Below are 15,172 nucleotides of genomic sequence, written 5' to 3' on the forward strand. Positions count from 1 at the left end.
AACGCGTTCCAAAAAAGTTGAGATAGGAGCAATTTAGGGCTGGTAAACAGGTAAAGTTAAATAAACATGGGATAAGGAAATTGTAAATATGATTTGGTACAAAAGCAAAATCCAGGTAAGGTCTAGTCCTTTAGGAGCAAAGATGGGACGAGGACTGCTAGTGTGCCAACAAATATGTGAGAAAATTATGAAAATGTTTAAAAACAATGTTCCTCAAAAAAGATAGGGAAACGTTTGGATATTTTAACTTCAACAGTGCATATAGCATAAATAAGAGATTCAAGAAATCTGGAGGAATTTCCATGCGTAAAGGACAAGGGTGCAAGCTTAAGCTAAACTGCTGTAATTTCCAATCTTTTAGCGGGCACTGCATCAAGAATTGTTATTCATCTATAAGCGATATCACCACATGGACAAACCTTTGTCAAGTACAATACATAGTTACATTTACAAATACCAGTAAAATCTGTACTTCCAGTTAAAACTGTACTTCTTAAAGGAAGCTCTATGTTAACAGTGTCCAGAAGTGTCATCAACTTCTCAGGGCTCGGAAGCATCTGAGATGGAGGCTGTGGTCAAATGAATCAGTAATTCAGGTATTTTTTTGAGAGAAAAGGACACTGTGTGCTCTAGACCAAAGAAGAAAAAGGCCATCCAGATTGTTACCAGCAGCAACTCTAAAAAGCCAGGGTCTTCCATAGTATGGGGCTGTGTCAGTGCCAGATACCTGAAATTTATACTTTAGAAACAGCTTCTATTTCTTGTAGCTGAACAATAGAAAACTGACAATGATCACCTCAGGTACACCTCATGTGCTTTATTCAGTGTTGAATGCTAATAATGTGAGTTTGAATGCCATTTTACTAGACATTTATTGTCATACTACTGAAAGCAGCAGCAAACAGTTCACCTGCAACCAGTATCCCCCACATTTCGTATTTTAGTCATCGACGCATACTTTGGGAGGCTTCCTTACTGGATAAATAAATTAAATATGCCGTTTTCCACCGAGGCAACCCAGTGTGCTGAAATATAATTGGCTAAACTGGCATTGGGCAGGTTAAAGGGACCAAAACAAAGACAGTCATTCCGGCAAATAATGCATATTTTTAAAGCGGAATAACAAGAATGTTCACTTAGCATGTTTCTTAAATATCTGCAAACATGTTATGGTATTTCTATGCTTTAGAAGAGTCAAAAACTTACATACAGCACCTTTTAACATGACAGTAACATATTATTACAATCATGTCAATGATCTTTATTCTTTGTATCATCAAAGTGGCACAGAAATAAGGCACCAAACTGGTGTCATTAATTTTGAAATATTTCCATGCTGCTGAGGCTGACATTGTTTTTCTGCTGCTTGAACATCTGTGAGCACTGAAAAAGTTCTGTCAGTGAAGTCACTGGGTATTTGTCTTTGGTATGGGTGTGTTTTCATGAGTAGAAGTACATGAGCTCAGAACAAGATGGCAAAAATGTAACTTAAATCTAACTTAAAGAAGTATAAATCACTGAGGTATGAATTACACATTATTCTTTATACCTCCACAACAAGTCCACCAGTCCACAGCTCCTGTCATCATGAATATTCCAAAGCAATTTGTTAAAATCTTTATGTAATTGGTAACTAGAGGAACTGGGAATTTTAACCAGTGCTACAGAACTACACAATTGTTTGGATTGTTTATTATTATTATTATACTTAATATTATGACTATTTAGCATAGTTTGTTTTCTTCCCTGTTCCCTGAGTGGTGTCAACCAGGACAGTCTTACCAATTGTTCTTAAAATTCATATACAGTATATGCTCCTAAACTGTTCTACATTAAGCATCACTTTGGTTCCAATTGACCTTAACATTAGTTGCATTTAGAAGACACTTTTAGCTTAGCTATATATTTTAGCAGTATACATTCCCAAGGAAATAAATCTATTACGTTAGCGCTTTAAGCCATGCTCTTGTTGACCTACATGAATGTCTATAGTATTGACATGACTAATGTGCACACACTGACCTATTTCTTAGGTGAATATGAAATCATTCATCACCTAAATCATACATCAATAACATAATTTATGGAAGACATTTTGGTTTTAGGTGATATTAATCATACCCCCATATTTCTTGTAAACATCTCTATCTCACTAGAGCTTTGAATGTCATTTCACTCTCAGAAATAAAATGGGTAATGGGGTGGTACCTTTTAAAATTTTCACATTTGTACATTAAAGGTACATATTAGTACAGTAACTAAAGTTTAATGTCATTGATTAAAAAGTGCACATGTGTTCTGAAGTTTTGAAAAAGTTTCATTTCAGATGACAATTTTAAGTGTAAGTATATACAATAGACATTCACTGCTGTCAGAAATCCAAAATAAGATAAAGTTTCAACATGAAACAAGGTCACACTTTTTTCTTTGTTAGCCATCAGAGAGACTTATGTCCTATCACAGATGTCCTGTAGGTTTGCTCATGAATGGATACCTTTGTTTTAAAGCAGCTACATTTGGGGAAATGTGACCTCTTAAAATAGACGTGGCATGAACTGAATTGAAGGTTATAAGGTTCCTTGTTAAAACATCAGGGTGTGGTTGGGGTTGAGCAGTGACCTCAGTGGTGACACACTGCTGTCCAGTTATTTGCAACATATGTATGAGATGAGAGATTTGAGGGAATTAAGAGTAAAGGTCATCAGCATCAAAAGTTAAGAGCCATAAAGGTCATTAGCTCTGCCCTTTCCAATACTGTTTTTGACAGAACGTGACTTTTAAACATTGGAAATAACCTAATTATTGATTGCCGAAATCTCTGTTATCTTTACTGTTGCTATGCTAAAGTTGGGTAAATCTGAATGAATGATTATTTGCACAATGCCAGGATTCATCACCTTCATCCCCAGGATAAACAGCCCACCAACATCAATTCTACTTTCTGTTTCAAAATTGCTTTGTTGACAGTCCCGATTTAAAAACAATTTAAAACAATACATTACAGGTTCAGAACCATATAATGCTTAAAAATGTGAGACCATGGACCAAAAAACAGTCCCATGTGTCAGTTTTTGCAAATTGAGATTCATACATTTTGAAAGCTGAATAAATAATAATTTTATAATACATTGTCATTGGTCTGTGTATTGTTAGAATTGGAAAAATGTGAGCTATTGAGACTGGAATTTTTTATATTTTGATTTGTGGAGGAAATCTCCTTTAAAATTGTCCAAACAAAATTTTAATGGAATTAATCAACTCTTATTGTACTAATCAAGACAAAATGTTCAAGAGTTTAGATATATTTACACTAGGAAAGTTACATAATGTCTTCATAGATCATGATTTTTACTTAATATTTTAATGACTTAAAATAAAAACTCTAACCTAATCTACAGTGTACTATATATATATATATATATATATATATATATATATATATATATATATATATATATATATATATATATATATATATATATATATATATATATATTTTTTTTTTTTTTTTTTTTATATTTCCCAAATTATGTTTAACAGATTCAGGAAATTTTCATTTTTCAAATTGTTTTTTCTTCTGGAGAAAGTCTTATTTGTTTTATTTTAGCTAAAAAAAGAAGCAGTTGTTAATTTTTAAACACCATTTTAAAAACAAAATTATTAGCCCCTTTAAGAAATTTTTTTCGATAGTCTACAAAACAAACCATCGTTATACAATAACTTGCCTAGTTACCCTAACCTGCCTAGTTAACCTAATTAACCTAGTTAAGCCTTTAAAAGTAAATTTAAGCTGTATAGAAGTGTCTTGAAAAATATCTAGTAAAATATTATTTAATGTCATCACGCCATGATAAAATAAATCAGTTATTAGACATAAGTTTTAAAAACTATTATGTTTAGAAATGTGTTGAAAAAAATCTGCTCTCTGTTAAACAGAAATTGAGGAAAAAATAAACAGGGGTTACATATAGCATGCACTATGAGACTTTGGGTAGATTTTCATTCATTTGTTTGTTATTCATTCATGATTACCTATTCATTATAACCAAATCTAAATTACATTGGATTAAGTGTCTTAAAGTTAAAGGTGGTAAATAATTGTATTAAAATATTTAACCAAACTGTTTGGTTTATCTATATTTTACAAAATTGAGGCAATTTCTCATGAAACCCATCCAAAGTATGGCTATAACTTACTACCAATGTAATAGGGGTAACACAACGTGAAGCCTGATGATGTAAACTCTCTTTACTTAAATTTAGTTAACTCTAAACACAAATACAATTAATGTAGGCCTTACCCCTTTTAATTAAAGACAACGTTTTTTTTTTTTTTTTTAGGTCCGAGAAATGTCTTCATTGCTGTTGTCATTTTTAAAGTAGCAGACTTCTTTTATCTCTCACAACATGTTCTTGCTATCTTGTTTCACTTTATCTGAACCTGCGTTCATGCACAGCATCACTCCGGGATCCGCCCAAAAAGCACCAGTACCTTTAAATGTGCATTGCGCCTCCCTTTATCGTGGTGAACATGAGCAGGGCTTTCTACTGAGAGCAGCTCTCACTGAACGCTGTTCGCTTGATGCAGAACCGGCACATACTCCTGAAGTGTTGATATGCATTTTTGAGATCTGTGCTCTTTCCCCGAAAGCTGCTGAACCCATTTCATCACAGGACATTGCCTTAATTACTAGTTCTTAAATGCACCTTTGGATTATTCTGTCAAGTGGTGAGAGGATTGATCATTTGCATTTTTAAACACCAATACATAGGCTATATATCTTTTTGGTCGATATACTTTGGTACTCGGGAACCTTAAACGATACAAATCTTCGGTTTTGCCATTTCAAAGCTGGTGAAATAGGTGTTCTACAGTAGGACGATGCTGCTAAGTTTGTATGCTCTGGTGGCATTTGTATGGGGACTAACCGGCATTTCTGCGTCGTTCGTGCCATGTGAGCCGTGTGACCAGAAAGCAATGTCCATGTGTCCTCCGGTGCGGAACGGGTGTCAGGTGGTGAAAGAGCCCGGCTGCGGATGCTGCTTGACCTGCGCGCTCATCGAGGGACAGGCGTGTGGAGTCTACACGGGTACATGTGGACGAGGACTGCGATGCCTTCCTCGGATTGGGGAGGAAAAGCCGCTGCACGCTCTGCTTTACGGCAAAGGAGTTTGCATGAACGAGAAACTAAGTCCATACAAATCAATGCATATGCCAAAGGGTATGTTTTATTGACTTGTAGTATTTGTTTTATATGGGACAAAAGTAAACGGACATAGTATCTATCTATCTATCTATCTATCTATCTATCTATCTATCTATCTATCTATCTATCTATCTATCTATCTATCTATCTATCTATCTATCTATCTATCTATCTATCTATCTATCTATCTATCTATCTATCTATCTATCTATCTATCATCATCTTTTATGCAGCCTTAAAAAATGTTCTATGATGGCATCAATGGAACCATTGACATCCAAAGAACCATTCCATTTCACAAAATAAGATTTAGAATAAAAAAGGCAAAATATATGTATCTATCGATCTTTTTTATCTATTCTGTCTGTCTGCTGAGTTATCTAGGTCAGGACATCCGTAGCAGAAAATCTTGTAGGATTTATTTCACATCGTCTGAATGAGTTTTTCCATTTGCTGAATACAGAATTGGTATTCAAATCAAATTCCTTCTTAGCAGCCCTCCACCTACACACCCTTGGATCTATCTCTCTATGATCTATTCTCTTGAACACACAGTGTTTCACAGGCATTAGCTTTCCCCTGCCTTTTTTCAGCTGTATAAAAAAATATGTGATTAACTCTGTCAGCACCCTTATGACTGTGCTTATGCGATCTCATCACATTTACTGAAAACAGCTGCTGCAGCTATTTCATTCTGAATTCATCTTCTTGCAAGTCTGTAAAAAGGTAGCTCTGAATTGAAGGCTTAGCAATGTTCACATAGAAAAAGAGTTGGAAAAATGAGGCAGCATTCAAAAAAAATGCAAATCCAAATTATATGTGAAAATGCAATTCTGCATAATGATAGTATACTATAGATATTCCCCTAAGTACTAAAAGTAAAAAAAAACACTATAATGGAATGGAATTATGTTGGTAAAATCTTACATAGCGATATTTTGTTTTGCTGCGATACATATTGCCATATGACAACAATTTTACTAGATGGCTTGAATAACTCCATTTGTGAAAAATCAGTCATTTGGATTGGTTGAGTTGATTTTGTAAGGGTGTAAATCATGTAAAAAAAAAAAGATAAAATTGCAAGAATAATTACAAAAGAGCAAATAAAAAGGTAAATAAACAGTTCTTTAAGGTTTTCCCGGAGAGTTAAACAGTATTCATATACAGAAATTTCGTCATGTAAAATATAGTCGTCATTGTATTAATTAATCAGTAAATTATTCTACATTAAAGTTACACATGTTTTATGTTATTGTGCCCTAATGCTTGATGCTTTCTTGAAATGCTTTTAAAACACAAGCAAATAAAAAAAGTTTCAGTCTGTTATGGTTATACATTGCAGTGACTCTCACTGATAAATCTCATGTATACTCAATTGTTGATCGACTATAATCCCAACTTAACATTGCATATGTTGCAATGTGACTATTGCGGACACACACATTGTGATATAGATGCCGAAACGATATATCGTGCAGCCCTAATGTCTGGCATCCAAAACGGGATGCAGTGTCCGCAAATAATTAAATACTATTCAACAACATATTTGTGATGTGACATGGCTACCTTTAAAGATGGAGAAATTTGATTGAGTTCTGTATTTCTTGAGTCCTGGAATTGTTGCAATATAGATATGTCTAAACATTACATTTAGTAAAATGTTCTCACATTGAGGGCACAAACTTATAAAACACTGCCACAATTTTATAAAATGTGGTTATAACTAAACTAAAATTAACTCCTTATTGAACAAAATATGCCAAATTTTGTGGTATAATTGATATTTGTGGCGACAAAACCTTTTTGTTTTAATGTATGCTTGTCATGTGTTGGACTTTCTTTAAACAGTTTGTATGAATACATTGCTTTGGTGCCACCTTAGCACTGTGGTGACCCCTGATAAATCAGTGACTAAGCCTAAGGATAATGAGTAGTGGTGCCACCTTTGTAGTGTACAATTGAGACAGTAAAAGGCATGTTTTACAGTATGTAACAGAAGACATTGAGAAGACAAAGCCAAAAGAGAAAGAATTAGCACACCTCCTCTCTCAGGGCCACATAGATCTCAGATTAGCATGCATTCCCAGAACAATACCCGCAGATTACCAGACTTGCAAGTGCACTGAATGCACTAACACCACTAAAATAAAACACAATATCCCTCAAATATAGCATCCGGTTAACCAATGCATGCCAGATGATAAAAAAACAGATTAAGAAAGACGTGGAAACACAATGTTGTCTGTGACGTTGTCACAAATGGCTTGGGAGATTTGCTTATCTGTTGTGACCTCTCCTGCTTAGCTTCTTCCAAAGAATACACAGAGGGGCGAGGAAAGGGTCAAGCCCATGAATCTGATTACTCACTGTACAGCTGGGCAGCGTAGTGACGTGTGTGTGAGAGAGAGAGGAAGAGGGTATAGACCAGGCAAATTGAAGTTGGCATCTGGCATCTCTACTTTCAATTAAAGACAGAGTGGGTGGTTGAGTTCAAACTGTTTAGAATTTAAGCTTGATTTTATTCTATGACGAGTGAAAGTGTAACTAAACAAACAAACAAACATACAAACAATTAACTTTTTGAGGGTACATTACGGCCACTGATATTTCAGTGCAATTTCCTTTTTTTTTTGGCCATACTTGATTGGTTTCTGCTAAGACAGTTAGTTGTATAATGTGATAATGAGAACTTGACCTTGATGAAGCAAACAGCTACAGACACAATCATGTTGATCTGTTGTTTCTGGATGGATTTCTGAGTACATTTACACCTCAACTATGTACTATACTCATTGTTCTACACAGAAACACAGCCATTCAGGCTGCTATTATTGGTTTGATTATCAAGTACTCTTGTGTTTCTATTAACTGAAGACATAATACACATGCATGACATCAATGATTTTTCAAATGTACGGTTTTTAAATTACACCTAGATGATTATGATGTCATTTTCAAAAATTAATTTTCAGTGGTGAAGTACAAAATTCAAGTGCTTGAGTAAAAGTACAGAGAGTCAAATAAAATATTATTCTAGAAAACACTTCTTTTTCTATTTACTTGAGTTAAAGTACCAAAATTACTCTTGATTTTTGATGTATTTAAATATTCAAATTAAATCTAATGTTTATTTATTTTACATAAAAATGTAATATTATTACCCAAACATGTCCTATAATGATAACCATACTAATTGCACAGAAAATTAACCATACTGTAACCATATATATGCAAGAAACCATACGATAACCATACTAATGCAAAAAAAATATATAAAAAAATACCATATAGCCTAGTATAAAGCAAAAATTAAGAAATAAAAAGTGTGTAAATGTGTACTGACGAATATAAAATATATCAAAGATTTTGATAGGAACACTATGTAACCATACTACTACAGAAGCAGGGAAGATGCATGAGCAATAATTGGTGTTGTTCTAACCTTTTGTTCTGTTTTTAAAGTTCTTACTGTAAATAAGTTTTTAAATAACTCCTGTTTTTAAGTTCAAGATTTTCATACATCTAAACAACTCAACCTTTTACAGCAGATTTACTTCACAAACAACTGACAAGGTTGTCACTGGTCAAAAAGGTACCAAAGTGAATACAAAACCAACTTTACCTCAGTAAAGGAGGCTAGGTGGAATAGTGCCGTTTACTTATGTTTTGTTGTTAAATAAAAAAAACTTGTACATTATCAATGCTATTTAAGGTCCCTTATGAAATTGAAAATAGTCACATCAAACTTTCGCTGGAAGATTTCAGTGGCTGAACAACACTTTATTGCATATAACCCATTTGTAAAACAACAAAATCTTCATAAGCTTTGCGTGACTAAAATACTTTGAAAGCATGACATGACCTCTCTGAAAGAAATACTTCAGCCATGGTGTCATCCTTCCTCCAGTCACTCGTACACGCAAACGGTGGCTCTGCTTGAACAGGGGTGCTCAGATGGACAAATCTACATTTACTGAAAGACAGTTTGGACTACTAATCAGGATTATGGGAAATGTCAACCCACAAATGAACATTGTTTAGTCTTATGCTTTACTTAGAATATAAAAATACATTTAAACACATTTAGATCGTTTATTTTAATCATTACTGTTGGAATGTGAAGAGACTTTCAACCAGCACAACAAAAAATGTTTCTGAAGACAATCACCTACTGCACCTTTAATTAGCAACATTCAGCTTATTTACAAAAATCAAAACAATGCTATTGCGTCTCTTTGGGGTTGGCAGTTGACAAAAAGATCAGAAAAATATTCATGACACACTTCTATTGGCCTAATGACAATCATGTTTATAACACATTTACAGTGCATCCGGAAAGTATTTATAGCGCTTCACTTTTTCTTCTTTTTTATGTTACAGCCTTATTCATTTATTTCCTCAGAATAAGTATTTACACCCTTTGCTCTAAAGCTCTAAATTGAGCTCAGGTACATTTTGTTTTCACTGATCATTCTTGAGATGTTTCAGCAGCTTGATTGGAGTTCACCTGTGGTAAATTCAGTTGACTGGACATGATTTGAAAAGGCATACACCTGTCTATATAAGTTCGCAGGGTTGACAGTGCATGTCAAAGCACAAACCAAGCATGAAGACAAAGGAATTGTCTGTAGACCTCAAATACAGGATTGTATCAAGGCACAAGGCTGGGGAAGGTTACAGAAAAAAATTCTGCTGCTCTGAAAGTTCCATTGAGCACAGTGGCCTCCATCATCTGTAAGTGGAAGATTTTTGGAACCATCAGGATTCTTCCTTGAGCTGGCCGGCCATCTAAGCTTAGTGATTGGGGGAGAAGGGCCTTAGTCAGAGAGGTGATCAATAACATCGTGCTCACTCTGTCTGACCTGCAGCGCTCTTCTGTGGAGAGAGGAGAACCTTACAGAAGGACAACCATCTGTGGAGCAATCCACCGATCTGGTCTGCATGCTAGAGTGGCCAGACGGAAGCCACTCCCTGCCTGGAATTTGCCAAAAGGCATCCAAAGGACTCTCGGACCATAAAAATCAAATATTTCTGGTCTGATGAGACTAATATTGAACTCTTTGGAGTGAATGTCAGGCGTTACATCTAGAGAAAAGCAGGTACCGCTCATCACCAGGCTGATACCATCCCTACAGTGAAGCATAGTGCTGGCAGCTTTTCAGCAGCAGAAACTGGAAGACAAGTCAAGATAGAGGGAAAGATGAATGCAGCAATGTATGGAGACATCCTAAATGAAAACCTGCTTCAGAGTGCTCTTGATCTCAGACTAGGGCGATGGTTCGTCTTCCAGCCGTAAAATGACTCAAAGCACACAGCCAAAATATCAATTGAGTGGCTTCACAACAACTGTCCTTGAGTGTCCCGGCCTGAATGTTCTTGAGTGGCCCAGTCAGAGCCAGGCCTAACTCCTATGGAACATCTCTGGAGAGATCTGAAAATGGCTGTACACAATCACTTCCCATCCAACCCGATAGAGCTTGAGAGGTACTGCAAAGAGGAATGGGCAAAAATTCCCAAAGACAGGTGTGCCAAGCTTGTGGCATCATATTCAAAAAGTTGAGTTAACTTAAGAGTGTAATTGCTACCAATGATGCATCAACAAAGTATTGAGCAAAGGCTGTAAATACTTATGTACATGTGATTTTTCAGGTTTTTTTATTTTATTTTACCACCTTCACATAAAGTGCTACCGAAATTTTAAACTGTTGATCCATTAACTATTAATCTCTCTTGGCTTTTAGTGTACCATTACATTTTACCATTGTCCTCTTTTCAGATCAAGAGTCAGATGAAGATGGCATGGTTTCAGAGGTAACAGAGGATCTGCTTCCTCAGGCCAAGGTTCCATTATTCCAGCGAGATCATATTAACAGCAAGAAGGCTCAGGCCATGCGAAAGGATCGGAAGAGACAACAAGCTAAGCTCCGGACCAGGAGCCATGTTGACTACTCACTTTTTGGAATGGAAAAACATCAGTCTGACATTGTAGGTTTCTTTATAAGCATCAATCTGATATTAGAAAAAAAACAAAAAAAACTAAAATAACAATTGTAACATTTTCATTTTGTTTATATTCATTCCTGACACCTTTTCCAGAGTGTTCTGTTAATAGCATGTTTGCTAACTGTAGGGTCCATGCCGAAGAAAGCTAGATGGAATTGTACAGAGGATGAAGGACACTTCCAGAGTGATGGCTCTTTCTTTATACCTACCTAACTGTGACAAGAAAGGCTTCTTCAAGCGCAAACAGGTTAGTTCTGCACTTCAGCATGTTTATAGATGACAGCTACTGGCAAGCTTAGTTGTCGGAAAGTTTTCTTTCCTATAAACACTTGGCTCTTGGCTGAGGGCAGGGTCATGTTACTTTGCTTACTTTGCTTTGTCCATTTTTGGTTTATGTCACAGTGTAAGCCCTCTAGGGGGCGCAAGCGGGGCATCTGCTGGTGTGTAGACAAGCATGGAGTTCAAATGCCGGGCACTGACTTTAATGGAGGCAACATCCAGTGTAAAGAAGTTGAAAGCCACAGCAACAACAACGAATGAGACTACTTAAATTCGATCACGTAAAAGCATCATACACTCTCATCTACTTTATTATGTGATTTGCCAATCATTTCTAATCTTAATCTTAAAGAGTCTGACATTTGTTTGTGAAATGCTTTAGTATACTCTGAAAGAGGATATGCAGAAGACAAGCTTTAGTTACTAAATTCTTCCTCTTGTGTCAATGGGATCATGGACTTAGGGATAGCTCGCCCAAAACTCAAAATTCTCTCATCATTTACTCAACCTTTGTTTGTTCCAACTTATTCTTTCGAATACAAAAGAAGATATTCTGAAGAAAGCCAGAAACCTGTATCCGCTGACCACTGTAGTATTTGTTTGTCCTACTCTCACTGGGGTGATACCTTTTCAAAAGGTACAAATTTGTACCTGAAAGGTCCATATTAATACCTCAAGGGTACATATTAGTAGCTAAAGAGTACAAAAGTGTACCTCCTAAAATTTTTAGTTATAATTATTTTACTTTTGAGGTACCAAAATGGACTTTTCAAGTACAAATGTGTATCTTTTAAAAGTTACCACTCCAATGACAGCTCGTGTACTTTTATTTCTGAGAGGGTACTTTAGAAGTTAGGTTTCAGCTTTCTTCAATATATCGCCTTGTGTGTTCAACAGAAAAAGAAAAAAAAAAAACATGTGAAGGTTTGGGACCACTTAAGAGGAAGTAAATAGTGAGTAAATGATCATTTCTTGGGTGAACTATCCCTTACGTATCTTATATATACACACTATATTTTAGAGACCTTTTTTTATGAGATTAGGGATAGAGATTAGGGATGATTTGTCCAAAAATGAAAAGGATGTTATTAACTCACCCTTATATTGCTATGTAACATTTTTTTTATTCTGTGTAACACAAAATAAGAGACTTTAAATGTTAAGTGTTTTGTTCATATAGTGAATGATGGTGGGGTCAAAAACAACACTGGAACCTATTTTATTTCATGCAGAGAAAGAAAAACATTATTCATTTTACAGTTGCAATCAGAATTATTAAACCCCCTGAATTATTACCCCCCCTGTTTATTTTTTCCCCAACTTCTGTTTAACGGAGAGAAGATTTTTGCACATTTTTAAACACATTTTTAAACATAATCGTTTTAATAACTCATTTCTAATAACTGATTTATTTTATTTTTGCCATGGTGACACTAAATAATATTTGACTACATATTTTGAAGACACTTTGTCACCTTGGAATTATAAGGTTCTATCTGTATTCTGAATGATTTTGAGATATTGAGCTTTAAAGTTTTTGCATTCCATAGCAAACAGTATGTGTGTAACATTTTGTTTTTTTTAAATAACACGTCTTAAAATGTAAACAACTTATAAAAAAACATCCCATAATGTAAATAAGTTGTCATTTAATAAGAATATGTTAGTAACTCAATTTTGACAAAAATGTCAGTTAGAACCTTGTAATTCTTAGGTGATGACTTCTATACAGCTTATAGTGACATTTAAAGGCTTAACTAGGGTAATTATTGGTACATATTATTGTATGATTTGTTCTGTAGACTATCAAATATTGCTCAAAGGAGTTAATAATATTATAAATATAAATAACCTAGAATAAATTGCTTTTATTCTAGCCGAAATAAAGCAAATAAGACTTTCTCCAGAAAAAAAAAAATATTCAGACATACTGTGAAAATGTCCTTGCTCTTTTAAACATCATTTGGGAAATATTTAAAAAATAAAAAAAAATAAAAGGGGGTTTAATAATTCTGATTGCAACTGTGGCTCCTCAGAAAAAAGAAATGGATAAAATCAGGTTGAGTGAACAGAATTTTCATTGGTTGAACTGTCCCTTTAATATGACAGAGCATTTGTCCATGACACAGCACTTACTTACTAAAGAGTACAGTGCACGCACACACTTTAGTTTTGTACAAACCTTTCCAAAGATTATAAGAAATTAGCTTATTGTCTTTTTTCTCATGTTATTGTGCCACCTTGAATGAAACTTTATTTTCCAACAGCCACTGGTTGTGCACTACAAAAGAAAAAATATATATACCTGAAAGAAAAATAAGCAGAAATTCACCATAAGCTATGACTGTTTATGTGAATGACTACAGAATATGAAAGAATGCTGACAAGCCAGGCTGTCAGTAATTTTTGTAATTGTTTTGAAGGTTTAACAGATCAGGGTCCTTGGGTTCTTATGGAAATGTCAGTGCCTTTTTCTACTCAAATATTTGAATAGTGATTTACATCACAGGCATCAAAGGGGCCACAAAGGCAAAACACAAACACTCCAAATGCTGACCTTCAGCTTGCAGGACTGTAGATTCAAAACAGCAAATTCAATGTTCTCAAAAAGCAGGCAAATTGAGATTATTTACATCATGAAAATGACTAGTAATAGGGCACCAAAGGTACTATTAGGGTTTGGCTCACAGAGTAGAATTTAGTGCAATCAGTGTTCCTCTTTTTATAGTAACAAAAATGCTCTTCATGCTTATGTGATTATATGGATTGCTTGTGTGTTGGATCAGAGGATGATGGCAGAATTGTTTTCTGTTTGTAGAACTGTAGAAAATCCTCTGTCATAAGCATTAACATGACATCTAAACCAGATTGACTTTATTTTAGCCATAATCCTCAAAGTTTATGAACAATGGATTCTGAATGATACCGCTCCATGTTGGGGATTTAGGCTCACTGTAATGAGACAACAAAAAAAGCAAAGCAGACCAGTGTGGCAAACCCTTCCAACTTATTAATTGTGTTTTTTTTTCTTGTTTTTTTATTTAAAATCGGTTGACTGTCTCCATTTTTTTTTTTCAGTTTAAGGCTTTATTTAAGCACATTTAAGCTGAGCCCAAATCAAGTAACACGGGTGGTCAAATTCTTAGTTTGACATCTACATATCTGTGTGCAATATTTATTCACCATGTAATTTAAATAATCTTATTCTTGTCTCTTTTGAAAAGACAAAACATTTATTTAATAAATATATAAACATAAAGCTATTCAGTTGCAGGGATTTCTTGTTTCCAGAATCTTACATATTGTAAGAAAGTGTTTCGTTTTGTGTCTGTGTGATGTGCTTTATCAAATACAGTTTGAGATGAACACACTATGGTGAGTAATGTCAAATATTTAACTTGTGCATAAATTAAGTATACAGTTGAAGTCAGAATTATTACCCCCCCCCCCACCCCCACCCCCCGTTTATTTTTTCCCTCAATTTCTGTTGAGAGAGTATTTCAACACATTTCTAAACATAGTAGTTTTAATAACTCATTTCTAATAACTGACTTGTTTTATCTTTGCCATGATGACAGTAAATAATATTTTACTAGATATTTTTCAAGACACTTCTATACAGCTTAAAGTGACATTTAAAGGCTTAACTAGGTTAACTAGGCAGGTTAGCGTAATTAGGC

At 34.7% G+C, this 15,172-nt stretch overlaps 1 protein-coding gene across 3 annotated transcripts; it reads left to right on the top strand.

Moving 5' to 3' along the window:
• Positions 1-4,524: 4,524 nt before the first annotated feature.
• On the top strand, positions 4,525-14,755 carry igfbp5a (insulin-like growth factor binding protein 5a). Of its 3 annotated transcripts, XR_012407469.1 has the most exons (5): positions 4,525-5,222; positions 10,987-11,195; positions 11,341-11,460; positions 11,616-12,129; positions 12,267-14,755. XR_012407469.1 is itself a non-coding variant. In XM_073953419.1 (4 exons), the coding sequence occupies exons 2-4, from the start codon at positions 11,010-11,012 to the stop codon at positions 11,751-11,753; spliced, it is 444 nt and encodes a 147-aa protein (XP_073809520.1). In that variant the 5' UTR covers positions 4,525-8,189; positions 9,733-11,009; the 3' UTR covers positions 11,754-14,755.
• Positions 14,756-15,172: the final 417 nt, after the last annotated feature.

This window comes from Danio rerio, chromosome 6 (genome assembly GCF_049306965.1).
Source record: "Danio rerio strain Tuebingen ecotype United States chromosome 6, GRCz12tu, whole genome shotgun sequence".
In the NCBI taxonomy this organism is placed as follows: Eukaryota; Metazoa; Chordata; class Actinopteri; order Cypriniformes; family Danionidae; genus Danio; species Danio rerio.